Here is a 24,591-nt window from a genome sequence, read left to right on the forward strand (position 1 = left end):
GAATCTTAAAAAGTTATAGTCTCAGCAAGTTCTGTTATGAGATACAGTCTTAGCTAGTTCTCTATGTAAGTAAGAGTCCCCCACCCCCGACCAGTCCTAATGCCTGTGTCTGTCCTCGCAAGTTGTTTTTACTCACATCTGTTTTAAAGATTGCAGTGGAAAATCCCCAGGGACTGAAAAATAATTTACTTCAGACATTTGGATACAGTGGGAGTGGAGAGGTAACAGAAGAGTTATTTGAAAAACCTGACTGTGGACCATGGTGGAAAAAAATTTTATTCAGCTTGTGTTTCTTCAATGCTCTGATCAATGAAAGAAAAATTTATGGAATATTGGGCTGGAATATTGCATATGCATTTAGTTCTTCAGACTTGGAGGTAAGTCTGGTACTTTATATATAACACCAAATAAGTAGTGATAAGATATAGAAAGCCTAATGTGTATCTACACAAATACTAAATGTTTTTCGTGATACTAAGGTAACAAACTCTGTAACTAGGTCATGAGGGCTGACTAACATTTAAAAGCGGGGACCTGGAAGCCCTCTTTTTGGGAATAAAATCAGAGCTCTTCTGCTTATAGCTGTACAGGAATTACAAGTTATTTGTCAAGCTTACTAACCTCTCTGGGTCTTAGTTTCCTTGGCCAAAAAAGTACCTCTACCAAAGGGCATTGTAAGAGGCAGACTAGGGACTTCCCTGGTGGTCCGGTGGTCTGCACTTCCAGGCAGGGGGCTGGGGTTCAATCCCTGGTCAGGGAACCAGATCCCACATGCTGCAGCTAAAATCTGTCACAGCCAAATAAGAAGATAAATTTTTTTTAAAAAAAAGATAAGAACAGGCTAGTCAATACAGTATGAATTGTAAAGCACTTAGAACAGTGCCTGACACATAAAAATCACCACAAAAGTGATTGTTGTTTCTACTTATTCATTTAAAGCAAGAAAAATTACATTGACCCATTGTAGGAGGGAAATTTTAGCTGAAGAGTCTTCACTATTCTTTATATAGAACCCTTTATTGGTGTTTAATATTGCAAACTATTTTTTTTAATTTACAATGTTGTGTTAGTTTCTGGTATATAGGCACAGTGATTCTCTTTTTCATATTCTCTCCCATACGGCTCATCACCAGATATTGAACATAGTTTCCTGTGCTATATAGTAGGACTTTATTGCTTATTCATTCTATATGCATAGTTCCAAACTCCCAGTCCAACTCTCTACTGCTCCCCCTGTTTGGCAGCCACAAGCCTGTTCTTTGTTTCCGTGAGTCTGTTTCAGAGGTAAGTTCATTTGTGTCATATTCTAGATTCCACTGGAGAAGGCACTGGCACCCCACTCCAGTACTCTTGCCTGGAAAATCCCATGGACGGAGGAGCCTGGTAGGCTGCAGTCCATGCGGTCGCTGAGAGTAGGACACGACTGAGCGACTTCATTTTCGCTTTTCACTTTCATGCGTTGGAGAAGGAAATGGCAACCCACTCCTGTATTCTTGCCTGGAAAATCCCAGGGACGGGGGAGCCTGGTGGGCTGCCATCTATGGGGTTGCACAGAGTCTGACACGACTGATGCGACTTAGCAGCAGCAGTAGCTAGATTCCACACATACATAAGATCATATGGTATTTGTATTTCTAACTTACTTTGCTCACTATGATTATCACTAGGTCCATGCATGTTGCTACAAATGGCATTTCTCATCCTTTTTTATGGCTAAGTAATATTCTATTCATCTGTCAATGGATATTTAGGTTGTTTCCATGTATTGGCTATTATAAATAGCACTGCTATGAATGTTGGGATGTGTATATCTTTTCAAATAACAGTTTTGTTGAGATATATGCCCAGGAATGGGATTTCTGGGTCATATGGCAACTCTCCTTTTAGTTTTTTGGGGAACCTCCATACACTGCCTTGATTCCCCATACATCCTGTTTGGTTCAGTTTCTCTGGAGAACACTGCCAAATACAATAGGGGAATATTGATTAAAACCACAATAAGATACCACCTTTCAGTACCACCGTGGCTAAAATAAACAAACAAAAATGTAGAGAAGCAGGCACTATCTCATACAGCTAATTTAATTGTTAGTAACTTTCAAGAAGACAATTTGATAATATATTTTGAAAGCCTTTAAAGAATTCCTGTTACTATTGATATAGACGAAGATAGCCACATTTATAAGATTGATTGCCAAAATTGGGTTATAACAGGACATATATAGTATGATCTCACTTCTGCACATATATTTAGAGTATATATTTATTTCAGTATAAATATACACAGATGGTTTAATATACACTAAACCATCTGCAAGGGAAACAAATGGTAGGACTGCGGAGGGCCAGGTGTTGGCAGGGTATTCGTTCATGTAAAGAGCTTGGGGTGAAAGGCAGCAGCTTTACTTGGCACAGGCTGGAATTTATAGGCTGCTGCTGTCCTTTTAGCATTTGGCAGAGAGGCTTGCTTAAGCAGAAGCAGCTGGTTACATGGTGGCACCGCTCTCCAAAAGAAGCGGCCTTCCCCTCTTTTGTCCTCCCCTTTCATGTGGCGAGTGTGAGAGCATTCTTCCCAGCGGCAAAGAAGCAGACTGCTTGCATGCCAGGATGTCTGAGTCTGGGTACCTGATGTTCAAGTAGTTGTCTAGAAATGCTAGAAACGCCAAATGCTAGCACCTTGAAACTGTGGGAAATTGGATTCCAGTACAGCCCCTCTCGTTAAATGGAAACTTCTGGTTCAGTGGGAAGTTGAGTTTGATCACAGCTCCTCCCACTAGGGGGAGTTTCAGGCCCAGTCAGCTCCCTGTCAGGCAACTTGGAGAGTTTCCTCAGTGGACTGACAACTGACTACTGATGCTATCTGCCAGCCCACAGGACTAAACATCAATATATTTTCCACCACATGTAGGGCTACCACCACTTTAAGCTCCCCAAAGTCTGGACCTGAGCCACAATGACAAGACCAAGAAAAATAACATATCAAACAAGATCCAGTAGCCAAAGAGAGAAAGAACACAAGAAATAGAACAGAAAATTATAAGAGCCCATAAGGATACAAAAGTGCATACACATTTTACACACCTGATTTGTTGTTACATGATCACATATCAAAGAATTTTTAACTCATTGATAAAAGAATCAGCAGGATGGTAAAACTGATTTTTAAAAGCATTTGTTGTTTAATTGCTAAGTCGTGTCCAACTCTTGCATGCTGGACAAAGACTGTGGCCCACCAGGCTCCTCTGTCCATAAAATTCTCCAGGCAAGCATACTAGAATGAGTTGCCATTTCCTTCTCCAGAGGATCTTGCTGAGCTAGGAATCAAACCCACATGTCTCCTGCAATGCAGACAGATTCTTTACCACTGTGTGACCAGGGTCCTTTTAAAAGTATAGGATAACAAATATTTAGAATTATTTAAACAATTATAATGAAACATGATTATCAAATTACATATAAAACTGCCAAATGCCATACAGGCAATAAAATTGTAACCTTGGGGTTGTAATTTTCTTTATGAGCCAGAAACCATTTGTATTTCTACAAGACAAAATTTCATCTGCATCGTTATCAGAAAGAAACAGATACAGGGCCAACAGTTTCCTATAAGTTAGCCTATACTTGTACAGAGTTGGAAAGTGCTCTAATCAATAGGAAATAGTAAATCAAAACAAAAGCAGATACTCCTGAAGTATTTGATAATCCTTAAGTGAGCATGTTAGACAATGTTCCAGTATGACACTGAAGAGATATGTGGTCATCCTTTTGCCTTTTTTCCAAATTTTTGAATTTTTATTTGTGTGATTAGCTCAATTTATGATTGTAAATATGATCAATTTATGATCTCCAACGATTGTGTATTATCACAAAAAGAGGGTCAGTGTCACTGTGTTTTGGCATGATTCATTTACACACATGTGGAAAGAGGTGTTAATTAGTACATAGGCTCCATGTACTCTCAACTAATTGAAGTTGTATACACACACTGTGATTCTTGAACTTAAAAAAAAAGTTAGATGGTTAGTTAGAGGGAGATGAAGGAAAAAATGGTCATGGTTGGGGCTTGAGTTAATGGCTAGAAAAAACAAATAGAAGGAATAACTCAGAGCATAGGAAGAAAGTTGCAATAAGATGGAAATCATAAGGCACAAATGAAGAAGGCATTTAAAGGGAACACCTAAAAATATGCAAATGATATGAATTCCTGGGGAGAAAACTAAGTAGAGAGAAAAAAAGAAAACAGCTGTTTTATTGTCTCTGAACTGATGAAAGATTTGAGTTTACAGATTGAAAATCCTTACTAATACAGGCAGAGTTGTCATAAAGATGTATTTGGACATAAGCTAGAAAATTTCTGAACGCCAAGCTTCAGAGACAAGTTATAAAAGCACAGTGATGACACTTAGACTTGTCATCTACCATCACTAGCTGGAATAAAGTGGAATAACATCTAGGGTATCTGGGAGACTAAGACTGCCTGCCAAGAATCTTATTTCCAGACAAAATATCATTCACTCTGTCAAAGTAAAGAAAGATATTTGCATATAAGCAAGGATTTAGATAATATGTAACTCGTGTTCTCTATCTGTGGAAAATGCTTAAGATCTACCCTATGTACAAATATATCAAAACAAAGACCCAAAATAAAGGAAAATGAAAAGAAATTGAAACTGTGGTGAACAGTATATTGTTAAACCTTACAGTAGATTATTAAATCTAAATAGATAATAATAAACAGTTGAGGGTGAGTAGTCAAGTGCTAAATATAGATTATTTAAGAGGAAAAGTCATACAAGAAAAATTCCCTTAATAGTTTTAAGCTGAGTTTTAGTAAGAGCACTAAACTATAGTTTACTAAACTTTATAGAGTACTAAGTGGCACCCTACTCCAGTACTCTTGCCTGGAAAATCCCATGGATGGAGGAGCCTGGTGGGCTACAGTCCATGGGATCGCTAAGAGTCGGACACGACTGAGCGACTTCACTTTCACTTTTCACTTTCATGCATTGGAGAAGGAAATGGCAACCCACTCCAGTATTCTTGCCTGGAGAATCCCAGGGATGGGGGAGCCTGGTGGGCTGCACTCTATGGGGTCGCACAGAGTCGGACACGACTGAAGCGACTTAGCAGCAGCAGCAAGCTGTAGTAAGAGTACTAAGGTGTCTCAACAAAGCCTAGGGATTGGAGTGGGGGGAAACATGTACATGAAGAGTGAAGGAGGAAAGTGAAAAACTTCCGAAGTGTTTATGTGAGGAAAGGAAAGAGGAGAGGAGGGAAGTATAAGTTTTCTAAATGTTTCACCTTATTGCTAGCTTTACCATTAGAGAATGCAAAGGAAAAAATAGGGAAATGGAAAACTTTGGTAGGAAAATAATTGACATCTCTTCATTTGAAAAATTTTAATATGAATTCAAGGAAAGGAAAGATAACCTGTAATGGAAATGGTATAATGTTTAAATTAATGAAGATCAAAAGGCAAATAAATAACAATTTGATCAACCTATTAAAATGAGGGAGGGAGTGAAACAACAAAGTAAACTAACAATGTAAAGTAATACAAAGGGAATATCAGGTTTTACATTAAATGTAAATGGATTGCAATCTTTCATTAAAGAGGCAAAATTATTACACTGGGTTACAAAACAAAACTCAACTTTACAGAGTTTATATGAAAAACCCTTACATCAGTGAGAAAGCTTGAAACTACCAAGAAAACAAAAACAGCAAAAAACAGGAATGGTAACATTAATATCAGTCAAGATGGATTTTAAGCTGAAAAAGCACCAAGTAGTAGAGAGAGAAACAGTTTATGAAAATATAACAGTCATGAAAACTTAACTTTTACAGTGCTTTCTCTCAGACATGGTTTTAAGTGCTTAATGAATTAACTGAAATCTTACAGCATTCCTAAAAACAAGGTAGTATGATCCTTAGTTTACAGTTAAAGTTCAGAGAGGTTTGGCAATTTGCCTAATGAGTGAGCAGAACAGGCATGACTTGGTCACAGGTGGTCTAGCTTCAGAGCTTGTGCTCTCAGCTATTCCATTATGTGGTGTCTTTATTTATCACAATTGGTACACTGTAGCACATATACACACACATGTATGTCTATATAGACACGTGTATCTGTACATATGCATTATATAAATGTATATGCATATGTGATTATTGTGGAAATTTCAAAAAACTCACAATTAGATCTAATAAGCAAAAATAAGACAGAGAAAATAGTACAATTAATAAACTTGATTAACAGATGTAAATAGAACCTAACATCTTTCCAACAGACAGTTCATATATTTTCATATAGCTAAGGAACTGTTAGAAAACTTAATCATAAACATGGCCACAAAGAAAAATATTTAATGATTTTATGGGTCATGTTCTCCAGTCATAATCTAATAAACTATAAACATTTGATCCAAGAAATCTTAACAAGTTGTAAAATAAGAAACACAGCTCTACATAAGAATATTAAAAGGGAAGATAAAGAGAATATTGAAGAGAAGTCATAAAATATCTCAAACATAATAGAAATTTATACTACTTTATACCAAAAAAAAAAAAAAAAGAAGAAATGGTGCTTACCTGGTGGGCCAGTGGTTAAGACTCTGCCTTCCAATGCAGGGTGTGTGGGTTTGATCCCTGGCCCAGGAAATAAGATTCCATATGCTGTGGGGTACAGCCAAAAATTGGGGGCTTCCCTGGTGGCTCAGATAGTAAAGAATCTGCCTGCAATGCAGGAGGCCCAGGTTCGATCCCTGGGTCAGGAAGATTCTCTGGAGAAGGAAATGGCAACCCACTCCAGTATTCTTGCCTGGAGAATTCTATGGACAGAGGGGCCTAGCAGGCTACAGTCTATGGGTTTGCAAAGAGTCAGACACAACTGAGCGAGTAACACCACCATACCAAAAATAATGTGAGAGACAAAAGCTATGCTCAAAAAAAAAACAACTAACCCAAATATTCATTATTAAAGAAGAAATGCAGGAAATAAATATTCATCTTAAGAAATTAGAAAAAATAAAAATTAAATATGATTTTTAATATTATGAAATACAAAATATAGAAAGGAAAAATAAATTTTAAAACTTGTTTTTGATGAAACTAATAAAGTTTGGAAATCTAGATGAAACCGATGATTTCCCAGAAAAATATGAACTTTCTAGGTTCAGGATTGGGAACTCATGTACACCCGTGGCTGATTCATGTCAATGTATGGCAAAACCAATACAGTATTGTAAAGCAAAATAAAGTAAAAATAAAATTTTTTTTAAAAAGTAAAGGAAAAAAAAAAGAAATGGAAATGTTGACTAGACCAATTGCCATAAGAAATTGCAAATAATACCAGAATGAAATGGTTTCACAACTTATTTCACTCTGAATTTTAAAAAACAGACATATTAATATTATTTAAACTATTCCAAAACTTAGAAAAAGATGGCAATCTCCCCAATTCATTCTATGAAATCAACATAATTTTAATATGAATACCTAGTAAGGATAATACGGAAAAGTACTATAGGCTAATTTCACTTAGGACTTCATATAAAAATTATATATTAAACTTAATAGGTTTCAGCAATGAAGCAAAGAATGATATACTATGCTCAAGTAGGGTTTATTCCAAGAATGTAAAAAATGGCTCAGTATTTGAAAATCTATAATCTCAGTTTAAATGATCAGATCAATAGATATAGAAAAGGCTTTATTATAAATCCAGGTACCATTCCTAAAAAGAACTCTTATAGGATTCAAAGCAATAGCTTAAATATGAAAAAGACTACCAAAAACCTAAAGCAAATATTATTCTAAATAGCCAAACACTGAAATTGTTTCAAAGAAAATCAGGAATCTGACATGGATCCCTTTTATCACCATTGTCATTCAACATTGCCTTAAAAGTTCTAGTAAATGCAATAAGATAAGATAATTCATATTAATGCTGTAAAAGAGAAGCAAGAAAAAAAAGAAAAAAAACTACCTTTTGTTGATGATATAATTGTATATCTAGAAAATCTGAGAGACTAGTTTAAAAAAAAGACCTGTTAGAATGAGAGAATTCAATGAAGTGGCTCAATAAAAACATAAATATATAAAAGCCGATAACTTTTCCCTAGCAATAAACACCTAGACATGGAAGCATAGTACATTCACAGTAGTGACAAATTTTTTTTTAATATTCAGGAACAAATTTAATAAAAACTCTATGCATCCTAAATAATTAACACTGTATATCAGGAAGTAAAAAAGAATAACATTTGCTGAGAGCTTAAAATGTTCTGATTACTTTATCAGTTCAGTTCAGTTCAGTTCAGTCGCTCAGTCGCTCTTTGCGACCCCATGAATCGCAGCACGCCAGGCCTCCCTGTCCATCACCAACTCCAGGAGTTCACCCAGATTCACGTTCATCGAGTCAGTGATGCCATCCAGCCATCTCATCCTCTGTCGTCCCCTTCTCCTGCCCCCTATCCCTCCCAGCATCAGAGTCTTTTCCAATGAGTCAACTCTTCACATGAGGTGGCCAGAGTACTGGAGTTTCAGCTTATATGAATTATTTAATTCTCATAACAACCTTATGAAGTAAGTACACTAATTATCCTCATTTTAAAGATAAGGAATGAAGGCTCAGAACACTTAAAAGACTCTCCAAATTTACACAGTTCTTGCAGTCTGATGCCACATTGTTTTCAATCCTGCCTTCTCTCTTCTATAGGAAGACTTCCCCTATCACAAACTACCAATTCTTCCAAAATTACATATCACTTTTAATGTCAATTCAATTAGAACCCTATTAGGAAGATTCTGGAATTGATAAAGTTTACATAGAAGAAGACACACTGAAGAAGAAACTGGAAATATACAAAAAATTAAAATACTGCAAGAATCTCCCTTCACCAGATATCAAAACATATTTTTAAAAATCCACTATACTAAATCCAATATTGTTTGGCAGAAGTAGACAACAAATCAGTGAGACATAATGGAGAATACAGAAATAGATCTGAGTTTATATGAAATTTTAATATTGACATAGAAAATATTTTAACTCAGTAATGAGGAATTTTTTTTTTTTAAGTAAAAGATACTGGTTATACTGGCCATCCAGCTGGGAGAAAATTGGTTTGGCCCTTTATCTTATACTGTATACAAATATAAATTTCAGAATGGAGTAAACTTTAAATGCATAGTAAAACAATAAAAATCTTTAAAAATAAATTTGGGAGAGTACATGTACAATTGTGGAGTTAGGGATAACTTAGCTAAAATTCAAAACCCAGAACCATAAAAGAAAAGATACGCATGTGTGATTATAAAAACTTCTATATGGAAAACGGCAACAAAATAAAGTCAATAGACAAATCACAGATTTAGGATAATATCTGCAATGCAAATATCTTACAGAGTTAATGTCTATAATATACAAGAGCTCTCACATTTTAACAAGAAAAAGACAATCCAAAGGAAAAATAGCTAATGTACAGAAAATCAAATCTTGACCAATAGACATAAAAAAAGATTCTGAAAATAACTAGTAGCAAGTGAACTACAAATTTAACAGCAAAGTACAAAAAAATTGCCCAGGGCAACCTCTCTTAGTAGAGGAAGGGATGAAAGAACAGTGAAAGAATGAGAGAACAGTGGCAACTGTTAGTGGAAACATGAATTGTTGCAGCCACTGAACAACAGTAGCCAAGATATGTTGGTTGGTCAGTTGCAGGATGGTGTATATAAAGATAGGAATACAGAAAAAAAAAAAAGATGAGAGGAAAGGAGAGATGAAGGATAGTTGAAGGACTGAGGGAGGATAGAAAGGGAGAGAGAGAGGAGGGCAGGTCAGAAGGGAAAAAGAAGGAATGAAATCAGTTTATGTGCATATAGTTTCATAGGGGGCTTCCCTTGTGGCTCAGCTGGTAAAGAATCTGCCTGCAATGCAGACGACCTGGGTTCAGTTTCCCCTAGAGAAGGGAATGGCTACCCACTCCAATATTCTTGCCTGGAGAAGCCCATCGACAGAGGAGCCTGGCAAGCCCGTCCATGGGTCGCAAAGTGTCGGTAAGCGTAGCTCAAGACATTGTTAACAATGATGGCCTCATGGCAGGGGCTCTGAAGGCTAGAGTAGGGGGTAGGAGAAAATTTACATTCCCTTGTTTATCCTTTTGTATCTTCTGAATTCAGTGTGTGCTTGTGCATGCTTAGCTGCTTCAGTCGTGTCTGACTCTCTACAGCCCTGTGGATTACAGCCTGCCAGGCTCCTCTGTCCATGGGGATTCTCCAGGCAAGAATGCTGGAGTGGGTTGCCATGCTCTCCTCCAGGGGATCTTCCTGACCCAGGGATCGAACCTGCATCTCTTAATGTCTACCTGCTTTGCCAGGCGGGTTCTTTACCACTAGTGCTACCTGGGAAGCCCTCTGAATTCAGTACTACATGTTTGTTTTGTCTACTCAAAAAATAACAATATTAATCAGTTAAGTAATTCAAAGTTTGTTCAACAACAATGAGTAAAATATATAGCCTAATATTTTTATTCTTTTTTTTCCACGTATTTTTAAAGAGAAAATATATGCAGCTGTTTGAGTTGTTGATTTTCTGTTAAACCATGAAAACAACCTGAAAACATGTGCTTAAATAATGAAAACTAGTGCATTTTCTACAGGTTGCCATAAAGGTGCTGGAAAATTTCCTGAGTGGTCAGTCCAGTATTCCTTGGCAGACACTGCGCTACCTGATTGGGGAGGTGGTTTACGGTGGCTGGGTGACTGACACCTGGGACAGGCGATGTTTAAACACCCTTCTCTACAAATTTTGTAATCCTGAAGTTCTAAAAGATGACTTCAGTTTCTCTACTGATGAGGTAAGAAAAGGATTTATTTTCTTAACATTTTGATTATGTTTAACTAAGGATTGCTCCATTATTTAAAATCTATATTAAAATAAATCGTAACATTCACTTTTCTCACTTTCTTTTTATGTATTTATTTATGGCTGCACTGGCTCTTCATTACTGCATACAAGCTTTTCTCTGGTTGCTGCAAGTAGAGGCTATTCTCTAGCTGCAGTGTGTGGGCCTCTCACTGCAGCAGCTTCTCTTGTTGCAGAACTCAGGCTCTAACTGCAAGGGCTGAGCAGTTATGGCACTCAGGCTTAGCTGCCCCATGACATGTGGAATTTTCCTGGACCAGAGATTAAATTCATGTCCCCTGCATTGGCAGGCACGTCTTCAACCACTGGACCACCAGAGAAGCCCTTAACATTCACTTTTAATGGTGTTTATTAACTTTCAGTGTGGCTTCCCAGGTGTCACAGTGATAAAGAATCCACCAGCCAATGCAGGAGATGCAAGAGACAGGGGTTAGATCCCTGAGTCAGGAAGATACACTGGAGGAAGAAACAACAACCCACTCCAGTATTCTTGCCTGGGAAATCCCATGGTCAGAGGAATCTGACAGGCCACAGTCCGTGGGGTTGCAAAGAGTCGGACACGACAGAGCACACACACACACACACACATAACTTTTAGTATTACAAAAGTAAATGACCATCACTCTATTAATTACCATTTTATCTACCTATCCGTACTCTAAAGACCCTCCACAAATGACCTGGGTATGACCTCTGTCTCTCCTTGTCCTCCTCCCACCAGGCCCACACCCACTCTACCATGATCACCCAGGTGGCATTATCTCCCTTCTCATCTTCTTGGGAATTCCCTGGTAGTCCAGTGGTTAGGACTCTGCACTTTCACTGCTGAGGGAGGCAGGTTCAGTCCCTGGTAGGGGAACCTGCAAACCGTGGCATGCCCTTCCCCGCCACTAAAAAAAAATTATCCTTTTCATCTTCCATTCACTTCCCCTACACAAATTGCCAGCCATGACAGTGATGCCAAGTCCTCCCTCCCAACTCTCAGGCCAGAGGTCTGCAGGATTTTTGCTCTGCTAGCAACCATCCACCAAGGGCACAACCTGGAATCTACACTATTAAATGCAGCATTATGCTGGCCAGTAAATGAAAAGAATGATAAATGGCTCATGCCCTCTGGGAACCTAGAGTATAAAATACAAAGGACAAGGAAGCAGAAGTAAGTTAAGTTGTGCTGGTCTGATCCACCCTTGTCGACTGATGTCTTTTTCTCATTTAATGCTCAAAACAACTATGTGAAATAGATATTATCCCCAGTTGGAGATGAGGAAACTGGGGTTCTCAGGGTGCAGCCACATACAGTAAAGAGAGCTGAGATTCAAGGAGTCTACCCCAAGCACTGAAGAAGACGAAACTCTGCGTCATCCCTCGTCCTCTCTCTGTTTAGTGTTTAACTTCCATCCAGGCCTCCATCTTTGTGGAGCAAGAGTCTCCAGTTTACACACAGCAGTTGTACCCTGGCAGATGATTGCTAACGGAGGGAAAAATCCTCCAGACCTCTGGTTTGAGAGTGTGGAAAGAGGACTTGACATGAATGTGACGGGTCGGATTTTGCATAAGGGAGATGATGGAAGGTGAGAAGGAAGACGACGCAATCTGTTAAGGCAGGAAAAGCTATGAGTTGTTTTTTAGATTTCCATTAAGAGAAAAAAAAAACTTTTAAATAATGCTCTAGTTGTTTAGAGTCTAAATTCAACCCTTAAGATAAAATTATCCTTGAAAGTTTTTTAAGTTGCAAAAAAAAGTACAGTGGGCATAGTTTTGTGTATAGACTGTTACTTAAGTATGCTCAAGAGAATATGAAACATAGTAACATAGAAGCATATAATTCCATTGGCAGAATTCTATCAGACTACAGAATAGGATTCTAACATCATAAATTCAATTATTTAGTTGCTTTAAATGCTGCAATTTTATGACAGTTTTGTCAGAAAAACTTGCCAGCTCTTCCTATTCCTTGTCATAATCTTAGTTTCTGCAGATAATTTTTTATTAATGTCTCTGTTAGTTGATGTTTCTCTGTGCTTGTGTTCAGTCACTCAGTCACGTCTGACTCTTGGTGACCCCATGGACTATAGCCCACCAGACTCTTTTTTCCATAGAATTTTCCAGGCAAGACTACCAGAATGGGCTGCCATTTCCCTCTCCAGGGTATCTTCCTGATCCAAGGATCAAACCTGAGATTCCTGCGTCTCCTGCATTGGCAGGTGGATTCTTTACCACTGTACCGCCTGGGAAGCCCCGATGTCTCCCTGTGGCCCTCATTAATTGGTCAATGTTTTCCTTGAAGCTATCAAGAAAGCCATTACTACCCACTTTCCTGGCCATGTGAACAATGCATTTCTCTTCTTTGTCAGTGGTCAGTTACTCCTTTCTTTTTTTTTCCCCTCTCTTTAACACTTAAGGCCTACGACCAGACCTGACACAGAATGTTTATTCTGTATAGTGTTCTATTGGTCAAGCAGCCACAGAATCAGATTGATAGGAGAGTTAAATAATTTGAGGCAATGTTTTTAAACTTTCAAAATCCTTGGCCACAAATGTTATACTGTCTTTCCAGATACCAAATGTTCTCACTCCCTCTCAGACCCCTGAAAGTTCTCATTCCATTACAGTGTTAAGGTCAAGGATCTTGAGCAGATGAGACTCTTTGGGTGCAGTTCCTGTGGTGTAACTCCCTAAGTTGTTCCCCTTCATATGAAGATCTTTTAATTAAAAGACACTTGGCAGTCTGTATGGTAGGGTGCATGGCGACCTCCTCCAAGAGGATTTATGCCAACACTCCGAGCCTCCCAGCACTGCTGCTGCCAGTGCCCCTGACCCCACGGCAGGCCACTGTTGACCCACACCTCCACAGGAGACTCCCAGACACTCACAGTTCCTCATCACCGGATGAAGCCTGAAGCATCTCACCTGTCACAAAACCAAAATCCTCTAGAGATTCCTCTTGCCGTTGTCAGCTCTTCATTTGTGACACACAACCAGACTACACAAAACAGAGATCATACAGAAAGCATGCCATCCCAACCTCAGAGAAGTCAGTCTCCAGCCAGCTCTGGCCCTCAGGAAAATCCACTACTTTATAAAATCATGAGCAGGGAAAAGCCTTTCCCTGCGAGGTCTGATGACAAAGAATGTCCAGCACAGTGAATGGTACATTGGAAAATACAGTCTTCAGGGCAGTGGAAGAGGCGTTATTGAAGAAGAACAGGGCCCACTGAAGGAGAACACCACCAACAGGACAGAGTCCTATGTGTTGGTGGTGTTTTATGGGAACAAAGTCTACAATGTGAAAATATACTTGCTGGAGAGGAATCAGCAGTTTGCCCTAGGGATAGGACTCAGAGGAGACGAAAAGTTTGACTCGGTGGAAGCCATCTTCGAACACTACAAGTGTTTTGCTATTAAACTCATTGATGGGAAAGATAAAACTGGGGTCCGCAGGTAGCAGTGTTACTTGACTCAGCCCTTCCCTCTCAACAGACACTTCTCACCTATGTAGCCTGGTCTTTGGTCTTTGTTTCATCTTCAGATCAGTGGATCCAATGCCTCTATCAGTTTTTCCCTTTATTTCAAAAGATTATTCTCTATAGCTTCTTTGATTTTGTAGAAAAAAACATGGAAACTGGAAAATCAGTCATGGTTTTGAAAGCTCACACCACAGAAGAAATATGCATAATATGCAAAAAAAAAGTGGCTTTTACAAAATAAAAACTTAAAGACATTTGATCTATGCTCAATGGCTACCATTTATATCACAGGCAATGATGGGAGAGGCATAGGACTGTGTCTTCCCTGCAGAGAGGGGAAAATGGAAGACACACAGCAGTCACTAGTCCACAGAAATTCTGAAACCCCAGTGGGTAAATGCTGCATTTCCTTGATTAGGACTCAGTCTTATTTCCTGCGAGGATTCAGAAGCTCTTGCCTCCCTCCACTGGGATCATGGTTCCACCCTCTGAGTTAGACTTCCAGTTCCATAGAAAGTAGCTCTTGTTGACAGCTAAATAGTTTTCTCACATGCTTCCTGTCTGTAGTTGTACAGGAGCCTGAAGTCCTCTCTCCATGTTTCACTGCCTCTATCCCTTTTGGTCCACGCTGATATAATTCACTTTTAACCCCATGCATCTCTTATGAATCAGTTTATAATCTAATAAACAAAAGATGCACTGGCACATATCCTTGGAGCAGTGTAGCTGCACTGTTCTGGCTCGAGGTTACTCATAAGGTGACAAGGTATCATCTGGGGCTGCAGTCATGAACGCTTAACAGAGGCCGGAGGATCTGCTCCCAAACTCACTCATAAGTTCACGGGTTGGCCATTGGTCGACTCATCTTCCATCATTTGGGAGCACTGGGGCCACTTGATGGTCCTCAAAACATGGCAACTGGCATCCCCAGAGTGAGTTAACCAAGAGGGAGGGAAGAAGCTGCAGTGCCTTTTAAGACCTGGTCTCCAAAGTCTCACTCCAGAGAGAAATGGGGCAATATTGGTCACAGGGTTCAAACTTTCAGTTATAAGATAAATAGGCTCTGGGGATCTAATGTATAGCATGATAACTATAGTTAATAATACTGTATTGTAAACTAGAAATATGCTAGATAACAGAAGCTAAGCAATATCACTACAACAACAACAAAAAAATAACTCTATGGATGTGATAGATGTGTTCATTAATTTGATTGTGATCATTATTTCACAACTTACATTTGTATCAAATTATCACATTATATACCTTAAATATATATAGCTTTATTTTTCAATTATACCTCAGTAAAGGTGGTGGGGAGTAGGGGTAGAGAGAAGATAGAATAATATATATGTTATGAGCTGAAATTTTTTTAATAAAATTTTATTTTAAAGCTTAAAAAAAAAAATAAAGTCCCACTCCATCCCTTCCACTTTATTTATGTTTGACAGAAGCAGTCACTTAGTCCAAGCTCCAGCTGAGAAAAGGAGAATTAGACTCCATCTTTTGGAGCGTTGAATATTAAAGAATTTGACATATTTTTAACCAGCACAGCCACATTTATCATTATGACTTAATAGGTTTTTAAAAACATATTTTTTCTTAATTAGTTGTGACCTTGGATCAGACAAAGGAATAACTGCTTACCTTACAGAGCCTTTATCCAATCAGTACTTGGTTATAACTTGTCAACTGGGAAATATACCTGGCAAACAGGAAGAAAAAGCTTTTCATTTCCCTATTAAATAACTTTTTAACTCACTTGGTTTTTTGCTTTTTGCTTATTTTAACTGGAAGCGTGTCCCTTTTGACCATCGTCCCCAGTTTTGCCCACCCCACCCCCGCCGACTCCCTTAGTCTCTTCAGTTATTCTTAAGATCATGCTCACATGTCTTCCATAGGCTTCACCAAAGTAAAATGACTTCTTAATTCTTGAGTGCATCCATTATCGGTGGCTGTAGGTCACTGAGGCAGTGGGTAGTCAGAATCACCCTCCTTTCTTTTTTCCTTCCTCTTTTTCCGATGAGAAAGCTATATGTGTCTGTCATGAAACTGCACTTCATAACATAGCCCAAGTGCAACTTTTGACAGAAGTATCTAGCGTATACCATCAACAAATAAGCATAAAATAATGTATACAATTTCATGGGGAAATATCACCTTCATACATTGCCAAAAGTAAATGTTTCAGGAAGTAAAAACTAACCAGCGTTTAAATTTTCACATATATTAGCCGCTGCCAAAATCTGGAAGCATGAAGGACTACATATGCACTATCCAGTCTTTGCCTGATGACGACCCTCCTGAGCTCCTAGAATTACACCCTGAGGCCACAAGGGGTTTCAGGGAGATCCAGGCCCAGAAGTTCATTGATAATCTCATTGGCATACAGCCAAGATTTACCATCACCAACCTCATATTCAGGTAAGAACTCACTAGGAAGAAATATTAGTTGTAAACTATTAAATATCCATTTGAAGATATACAATATATTGCTTACAAAAAAATACAGTCAAAAAACACAGAAACTAAATTCTCCAAATGACAGAGAAGCAAGTTTACATACACAGGAGCACACACACACATATAATTACCAAGCCTGTAGTAGGTTCAAGATAAATCTTCATTGAATGAGTGAATTGTACCTGGTATTTTTTAACTCAATCTGTATAAATATGAAACGTTATATTTACTTCTATAGGACCTAGACATACATGTATGTGTGTGTTTCTGTGTGTGCTCAGTCACCCAATAGTGTCTGACTCTTTGGGGCCCCATGGACTGCAGCCTGCCAGACTGCTCTGTCCATAGAATTTTCCAGGCAAGAATACTGGAGTGGGTTTCCATTACCTATTCTGGGGGATCTTCCCGATCTACGGATCAAACCCCTTTTGTGTCTGGCGGATTCCTTGGCAGGCAGATTCCTTACCCCTAGGGCCACCTGAGAAGCTCACATTTTTATCTATCTATCTAGAAAAGCTCTGAACCCACTGAAATCCTGCATTCTCTAAGTCTTTCTGTCTCTTTAGACAACACGATTCATGTTAAAATGACATCTGGGGACGTCCATGGTGGTCCAGTGGTTAAGACTTCACTTTCCAATGCAGGGGATACGGGTTCAATCCCTGGTCAAGGAGCTAAGATCCCACATGCCTCATGGCCAAAAAACCAGAATATAAAGCAGAAGCAATATTGTAGCAAATTCAATAAGGAATTTTTTTAATGGTCCATATATTTTTTAAAAAAAATTTTTTAATGACATCTCATTGGATTTGGCTATGACCTTTAGCTATTTGTTCATATCCGTCAAGATCAAATCTACTGACACAAAATAAGATCATTGGATACTCATTTCACTGACAAAATGAACATATATTAACTATCTGTGACCCAGAAGGAAAGCTGACATTTAGAGATAGAAGACTATGCAATTGGAACTCCTTCAGTAAGTCCCCAGAATATCAGGTTGAATTTCCTGCAGGCCCTACACGTTTAAGGATTAATTCTGCACTTTTCTTTTTTTAATGAGGTTGACAACAACCCCTGCTTTTTTAGGGGGTGGGGGCACCACGCAGCACGCAGGGATCTTAGTTACCCACCATGGGTGGAACCTGTGCCCCTCCGTCTCCCTGCAGTGGAAGCAGCATAGTCTTAACCACTGGACCGCTAGGGAAGCCCAATTCTGCTCTTTTAGCATTCAATAAATACACCAGTAAGAGATGAGGTGATTATAAGGGAATGCTTTTAATAAGCAGACCAAATATGTGTATTAATATCCCTTTGGTCATGTGGAGAGGCTACGATTATTGCAGTTAGGCCACCTTTGCTAAAAAGTTTACTAGAAACTTGTTTGTGGGACTTGACTTGAAAGATCTCTCACATTCAAGGTAGTGTCTTCAATGGTAAGCAAATCTTACACTTAGAATATGAGTTAGATTTTTTTTTTAATCTTTTGATCCTTCAACCATTTGGATGAGTTCCACTGAATAATCCTACTTCAATGTCAAAAACAAAGCATAATGACAAAGCTAGGAAAACGTCAGCTCATGCAAGTTGTAAACTGTCTCAGAGGCAGCTCTTGTTGTTTTTGTTGTTGTTCAGTTGCTCAGTCGTGTCCGATTCTTTGCAACCCCACGGACTGCAGCACTCCAGGCTTCCCTGTCCTTCACCATCTCCCGGAGTTTGCTCAAACTCATGTCCATTAAGTTGACGATGGCATCCAACCATCTGATCCTCTGCACTGTTAAGCTAAATACACAGCTTATCACCAGATTATCACTTACTTCGAAGGACCACATTCATTCAACTGTATGAAACCTGGAATGTTTGCTGGAAAACCAGTGTGTATATATATATATATATATATATACAGTTACACTAGTGTATAGAGTAACAGAGTGATGGAACTCAAAAGAGGTGTACCCCATTCCCTCTTCATCCACTGTACAGGGAGGTCTTATCATCTCCCTGAACCCTGATTTCTGCATCTGTAAAAGGATTCCAAAGACCTCCTCTGTCTTCAGTGTTTGTATGGCCTTACTCCTACCAGGCCTATACACATGCTGTTCTCCTGTCGCCACCACTGAGTGTGTTACCAGGAAGCCCTGTGTATGAACACAGAGGAATCTGACATGCAGTTGAGTAACCTATCAAGCTACTGAAGCATCCTCTGTCTGGTTGCCTCCTTGTTTGCATCCCAGTCTTGGTACTTGTTTCATGCAGATGCATTCAGATGAATACTTTTCAAAGAAACCTTAAGAAAACTTTAAAAATATGAATCTCCCTTGCAAATGTCTGAAGTGCATTGGGCAGTTTTCTCACCTGTAAAGTGAAATGAACTCCATGGTCTCTGTAAGTCTCTGTGGTCTCCATATCACAGTTCTGTGGTTCTGTGAATTTGTGTTTACCTTCAGATGGGGCCTACATAGAGGGCCCTCCTAGATTGGACAAGCCTGTATCTCCTTTTTTCTTTTGATTTCCTTGCAGTCATGAGAAGAGCAAGGATGAGCTGGTGATGGCAATGTTATCGGACATGATAATGCGGCTGCCACTGTCTGTAGAGAAAGAAGAATGGGCTGGAACTCCAAGCACACTGAAGTACATCATGTTAAGCCCCATCTGGGAGTCTTTTCATAAAGATCCCAAAGGTAAGCCTGGGACATGACCTTCCTCCCCTCAGGCCGGCCTCCTCAGGAAAGGACTCCTGCATCAGGAGGACAAAAGTTATTAACAAAGTGGAAAGGCCAATGTGAGATGGAAAACTAACGCAATGCCCTCTTCTCTCTCCAAGCTGAGTGATGGGGAACAGAAGAGAAAATGATGGGGACAGGGGTAGACAGGGGGAAGGTCCATGACCCCAAGACAAAAGTAAAGGAGTAATAACGATGTAGAAAACCAGAAAGGAGCAAGTCTGCTTGAGAGAGTCTACAGAGCTTTCAAGTCTCTGTCCTTTTTGCTTCTCTGCCTGGCGGAACAGCATTTTGGGCAGGGAGATTTAGGTGGGCTCTCTGACCCTCTCCAAGCTGGGAGACTTCTGCACTCTGAGGAGCAAAGGGGAGGGAGGGATGGCAGATCCAGAGGAGACAGAGCAATCCTCATTGTCCAGAGTTGGCTCCACACCCAGCTCTGAGAGGCCAAAGTGTTGGACTGTGGTAATTTGCCCTATTAAATTTTCAACATCCATACTTTCACCCTTTAAAGAGATTCAACCTTTACTGTTCACCTGAAACTGTCACAACATTGTTAATCTACTATACCCCAATACAAAATAAAGTTTTTTTTAAAAAAAAAGGATTCATTTTGGAGCCTACAAGCTAAACTAATGGTTGAAAAAGTCAAAAGAATAATAATATTTCATGACACAAATATTTTATGAAATTCAAATTTGAGTGCCCACAAATAGAGCTTTATTGTGGTGCAGCCATGATTATTTGTTTTCACGTTGTCTATGCCTGCACCTGCTCTACATTGGGAGAGTTGAGTATCCCACAAAGCCTGGGATATTTACTAACTGGCCTTTTGCAGAAAATAGTTTTCAATCCTTGGGCTACTCACATCAAACTCCTTTAATTTCCAAAGCTTATATCTCTCCAAGTAAAGCCTCATCTTATCTGAAAGATGCCACAGTTTTTTTCTTCTTTTAATCCAGGCTATGATCCACTTATCCACTGTGTCTTGCTAACCTTTTTGATCCAAGAAATTGAAAGATTTGATCAGTTGCTATCTATTATACATAAGTCTCTGAAAGATCTTCGACTTGCTATAAAAGGAGAGATTATCCTTACCCAAGAATTGGAGGAAATATATGACTCTTTTCTTAATACAAAAGTGCCCAAATTGTGGCAGGTAAGCAATTATCCTTTCCCATTCACACGCTTGATTGAAATAAATGCCCTAGTTCTAGGGAAAGGGTAAGTTAACTATGGTATAGACTCATGATGAAATATTACGTATCCATTAAAAGATGTTGACTTTTATATATACTTTTGGTGACAATATATACCTTTGGTGTGAGTATATATTAATAAAATCTGAGAGGGCAATTTGGCAATTCTACTTGAATAAATTTATTTAAGGGATATTTGTTGCAGGGCTTTTTATGTTTCAGCATAAAGCTGAAAACAACTCAAATGCCTCTTAATGGAAATCTGGTTAGATAAATTATGATATATCCAAATAATAAGGTATGTGTTGATATGCTAGAAAGATCTCTAAGATCTTTTTCTCTAAGAAATTTTTTTAAGTTTTAGAACACTAAGTCATTTTTAAGGATTATAAAAATATGTATACTTCTATAAAACACATGCTTACATAAATGTGTATAAAAACACATATGTTTTAGATTCAAGAAACCCAAGTTAAAATTTTGAAAGTTTAAAAAAGCGAAAAGCACTGGGCTGACAGCCCCATCCCACCCCCACTAGGGCATCCAAGAGGCACATCAAGGGAGATGGGACTGAGAACAGGTCCACAAAGAAAGCATGGACCTGGTAGGGGCCAGCTGGTGCCCAGCACCAGGATGAGCTCGGGTCCCAGGTCAGCTCCAAGGTAAACTCACTGCAGGCCGAGGTCTGCTGATAACCAGTGACTGGAGGGAGCCAGGCAGCTGTGTACAGTGGAATGGGGAGAAGGTAGGGGTAAGGGGATGTTGCTTGTGCAGAGGGCTGGTGGCTATAAAAATTTCTTTTGTAATGTAGGAGATGGGGGTGAAGTATGTGCTGCCTCAAAATTCTGGCCTCGCTTGGCCCATTTGCTCTCTGGCAATAAATTGTTTCTATTAGCCAAAAAAAAATTCTCTAGGCAAAAAATAAAAGATCATAAGAACATATCCAGAATGCAACCCAGAAAGACTAAGAATGGAAACTATGAAAGAGCTTTGAAGATTCACAGAGGGCAAACAGACTGTCCAACATTAGTTTGACTGAAGTTCAGAAGAGGAGAAGAGAGAGGATGAAGCAGAGGCAGTAATTAAAGGAATAAGAGCTGAGAGTTTTCCAGAATTGATAGATGTAAGAAGTTCAATGAATCCCAAGCAGTGTACATCTTTTTTAACTTATGTGTAGATACATCCTAATAAACCTGCAAAAAATCAAAGAAAAACTCTTCAAAAGCAGCTAGAAAAAAGTAACTTTCAAAGGAATGAAAATGGTATCTCCATCGTGTCAAACGAAATGAACTGTTAAACTAAAATTGTATATACAAAACTTTTGTTTCAAAAATGAAGATAATGGGAATTCTCTGGAAACCCATTGGTTAAGACTCTGCCTTCCAATGCAGGGAGTGAGGATTCTTAGCTCCCTGGTGTGGGAGCTAAGATCCCACATGCCTTGTAGCCAAAATAAAATAACAGAAGCGATACTGCAGCAAATTCAATGAAGACTTTAAAAATGGTCCACATCAAAAACAAAACTTTAAAAACAAAAGATGAAATAAAAAAGACCAAAACAAGAAAATGCTGAGAGAGTTCATCATCAGCAAATGCTAAGGGAAGCCCTGAATGCCTTTCCTCATTTCCAGCAGGAAGGTGGAAGGAGGTAAGGGGGGAAGCTCTGAGATGTGAGAAGGAATGAAGAGGCGGAAAAGTGGTAAATGAGGTGGTGAATAAATTTTAAGAAAAATAAAAAGCAACAACAATATTAATATCCAGTGGGATTATTTTTTTTAAAGAAGGATAGAATATTGAACATTTTGAAATGGAAAGGGCAAGAATAGAAAGGGTCAACAATAACATATAAGCCAAGAGTGGGGAGGATATGGAATTTTTAGGTCTCAGAGAAGGACATTAAAAGTAATAATAACCCATAGATTTTTACAAATTAATTATGCATTGCTGTAATTTTTAGGGTAATCACTAAAACATTTGAAACAAATTGCAAAGGAGGGAGAAATGCTTGTTATATTGTTTTGTAAATAAAAAAATTTTTAAGATTCAAAATAGCATATATAGTATAATCTCAACAATATAAAAAGTATATAATCCCCTGCACATGAGTATCAAGAAACATGTACAAAAGTATTCAGAACATCATTATTTATAATGATAAAATACTGGAGACAACTAAAATGTGTCATTCACAATAGGATGGAAAAATACATGGTATATTCTTATGTTAGACTATACCAGCAGTGAAAGGGAATGAACTACAGCTACGAGCATCAGCAGGATATGCTCAAAAATAAGGATGAAATCACACACAGACAGACACACAGTCAATTCTTATTATTTATGAATTACATCTTTGTGAATCTGCCTACTTGCTAAAATGTATTTGTAATCGAAATGTAGGCAGACACATGAAAAGATGCTCAACACCATTCATCATCAGGGAAGTGCAAATCAAAACCAGAGTGAGGTATAATTTCACATCCTACTAGGATGGTTACTTCCCTGGTGGTGCAGTGGTGAAGAATCCACCTGCCAGTGCAGGAGACGCAAAGATGCTGGCTTGATCCCTGGGTCAGGAAGATCCCCTGGAGGAGGGCACGGCAGCCCACTCCAGTATTCTTGCCTGGAGAATCCCATGGACAGAGGAGGCTTGCAGGCTACTGTTCATAGGGTCACAAAGAGTCGGACACAACAGAGCATTCACTCACACTTATGATGGTCAGAATAAAAAATGCAGACAATAATAAACATTGCAAGGATACAGACACATTGGAATCTTCATATACTGCTCTTGGTAAAATGGTGTAGCCACTTTTGGAAAATAGTATTTTATTTCCTCAAATAGTTAAACATAGAGTTGCCATTTGACCCGTCAGTTCCAACCCTAGGTATATTCCCAAGAGAAGTTGAAACACTTACCCACACAAAAAAACTTGTCATGACTGTTCACAGCAGCATTATTCAGAGCCAGAAGATGGAAGCAACTCAAATATTCCTGATGAATGGACAGAATCTTGATGAATAAATTATATGGTTTGTGAATTATATCTCAATAAAGGTATTTTTAAAACCTATAGTAGAAAACATAGAGTTTAGAGAAAGCAATGACAATTATAAATACTTAAAAACTGAGTGCAAGCTGTGAAGAGAATTGAGATATTGGATCTACAAGCTGCACATACTTAGAATCATAAGGCTTCGCAGCTTGAAAGGATCTTGGGGTTCCTCTGCTCCAATATCCTTATTTTACAGATATGGAAACTGAGCAGCAGAGTGGCTTCGTGACTTACGGAGAAAGTTAACTAGTGAAAGGGCTGGGAGTCACATGCGTTCAAATTGAAGTTGAGAGAGCATGGCTCAATTGGAATCCTCTAGGTTTAGTTACCTATGGGTGAAATGAGGGCACATCTGACCGAATGGCAAGAGCTGAAATTAGCCAGGGAGAAATGTATGGCTTGGACAATTAGGTGGGCAATAGTACCATTTAGAGACAGAGTGGGCAGAAACAGAGTCTGTTCGAGGGCAGATGCTAATATCCTGTTTTGGACATGAAACATCTCGAGAAGCTAGGGGAGGCTTCCAAGTGAAGCTATCCCGGAAAAAGTGGATGAGAGTGCAAAGCAAGATATCTGTACTATCAGCTTAGACAAAGTAGTGGAAACCACTGTGAATTAGATCTGAGAGAATGTAAAGTAGGGAGAGAAGAAGGCTGAGGGAATATTAGGCAACACCATCTGAAAGGGAGGGAAACAGAGGAGTCCAAGAATGAAACCTTAGAAGTAGAGAATTCAAGAGAAAGTTAGGATTGAGTGTGG

General features: G+C 38.8%; 1 protein-coding gene across 1 annotated transcript in view; it reads left to right on the top strand.

The window, feature by feature from the left end:
- The window catches only part of LOC138415814 (dynein axonemal heavy chain 14-like), a 317,408-nt gene that overhangs the window by 278,529 nt on the left and 14,288 nt on the right, over positions 1-24,591 (top strand). The window contains exons 66-70 of the mRNA XM_069544370.1: positions 150-377; positions 10,659-10,856; positions 16,625-16,815; positions 19,378-19,538; positions 20,540-20,736. Of these exons, the coding sequence (XP_069400471.1) occupies positions 150-377; positions 10,659-10,856; positions 16,625-16,815; positions 19,378-19,538; positions 20,540-20,736 (975 nt within the window). The remainder of the gene's footprint in view (positions 1-149; positions 378-10,658; positions 10,857-16,624; positions 16,816-19,377; positions 19,539-20,539; positions 20,737-24,591) is intronic.

This window comes from Ovis canadensis, chromosome 12 (genome assembly GCF_042477335.2).
Source record: "Ovis canadensis isolate MfBH-ARS-UI-01 breed Bighorn chromosome 12, ARS-UI_OviCan_v2, whole genome shotgun sequence".
Classification (NCBI taxonomy): Eukaryota; Metazoa; Chordata; class Mammalia; order Artiodactyla; family Bovidae; genus Ovis; species Ovis canadensis.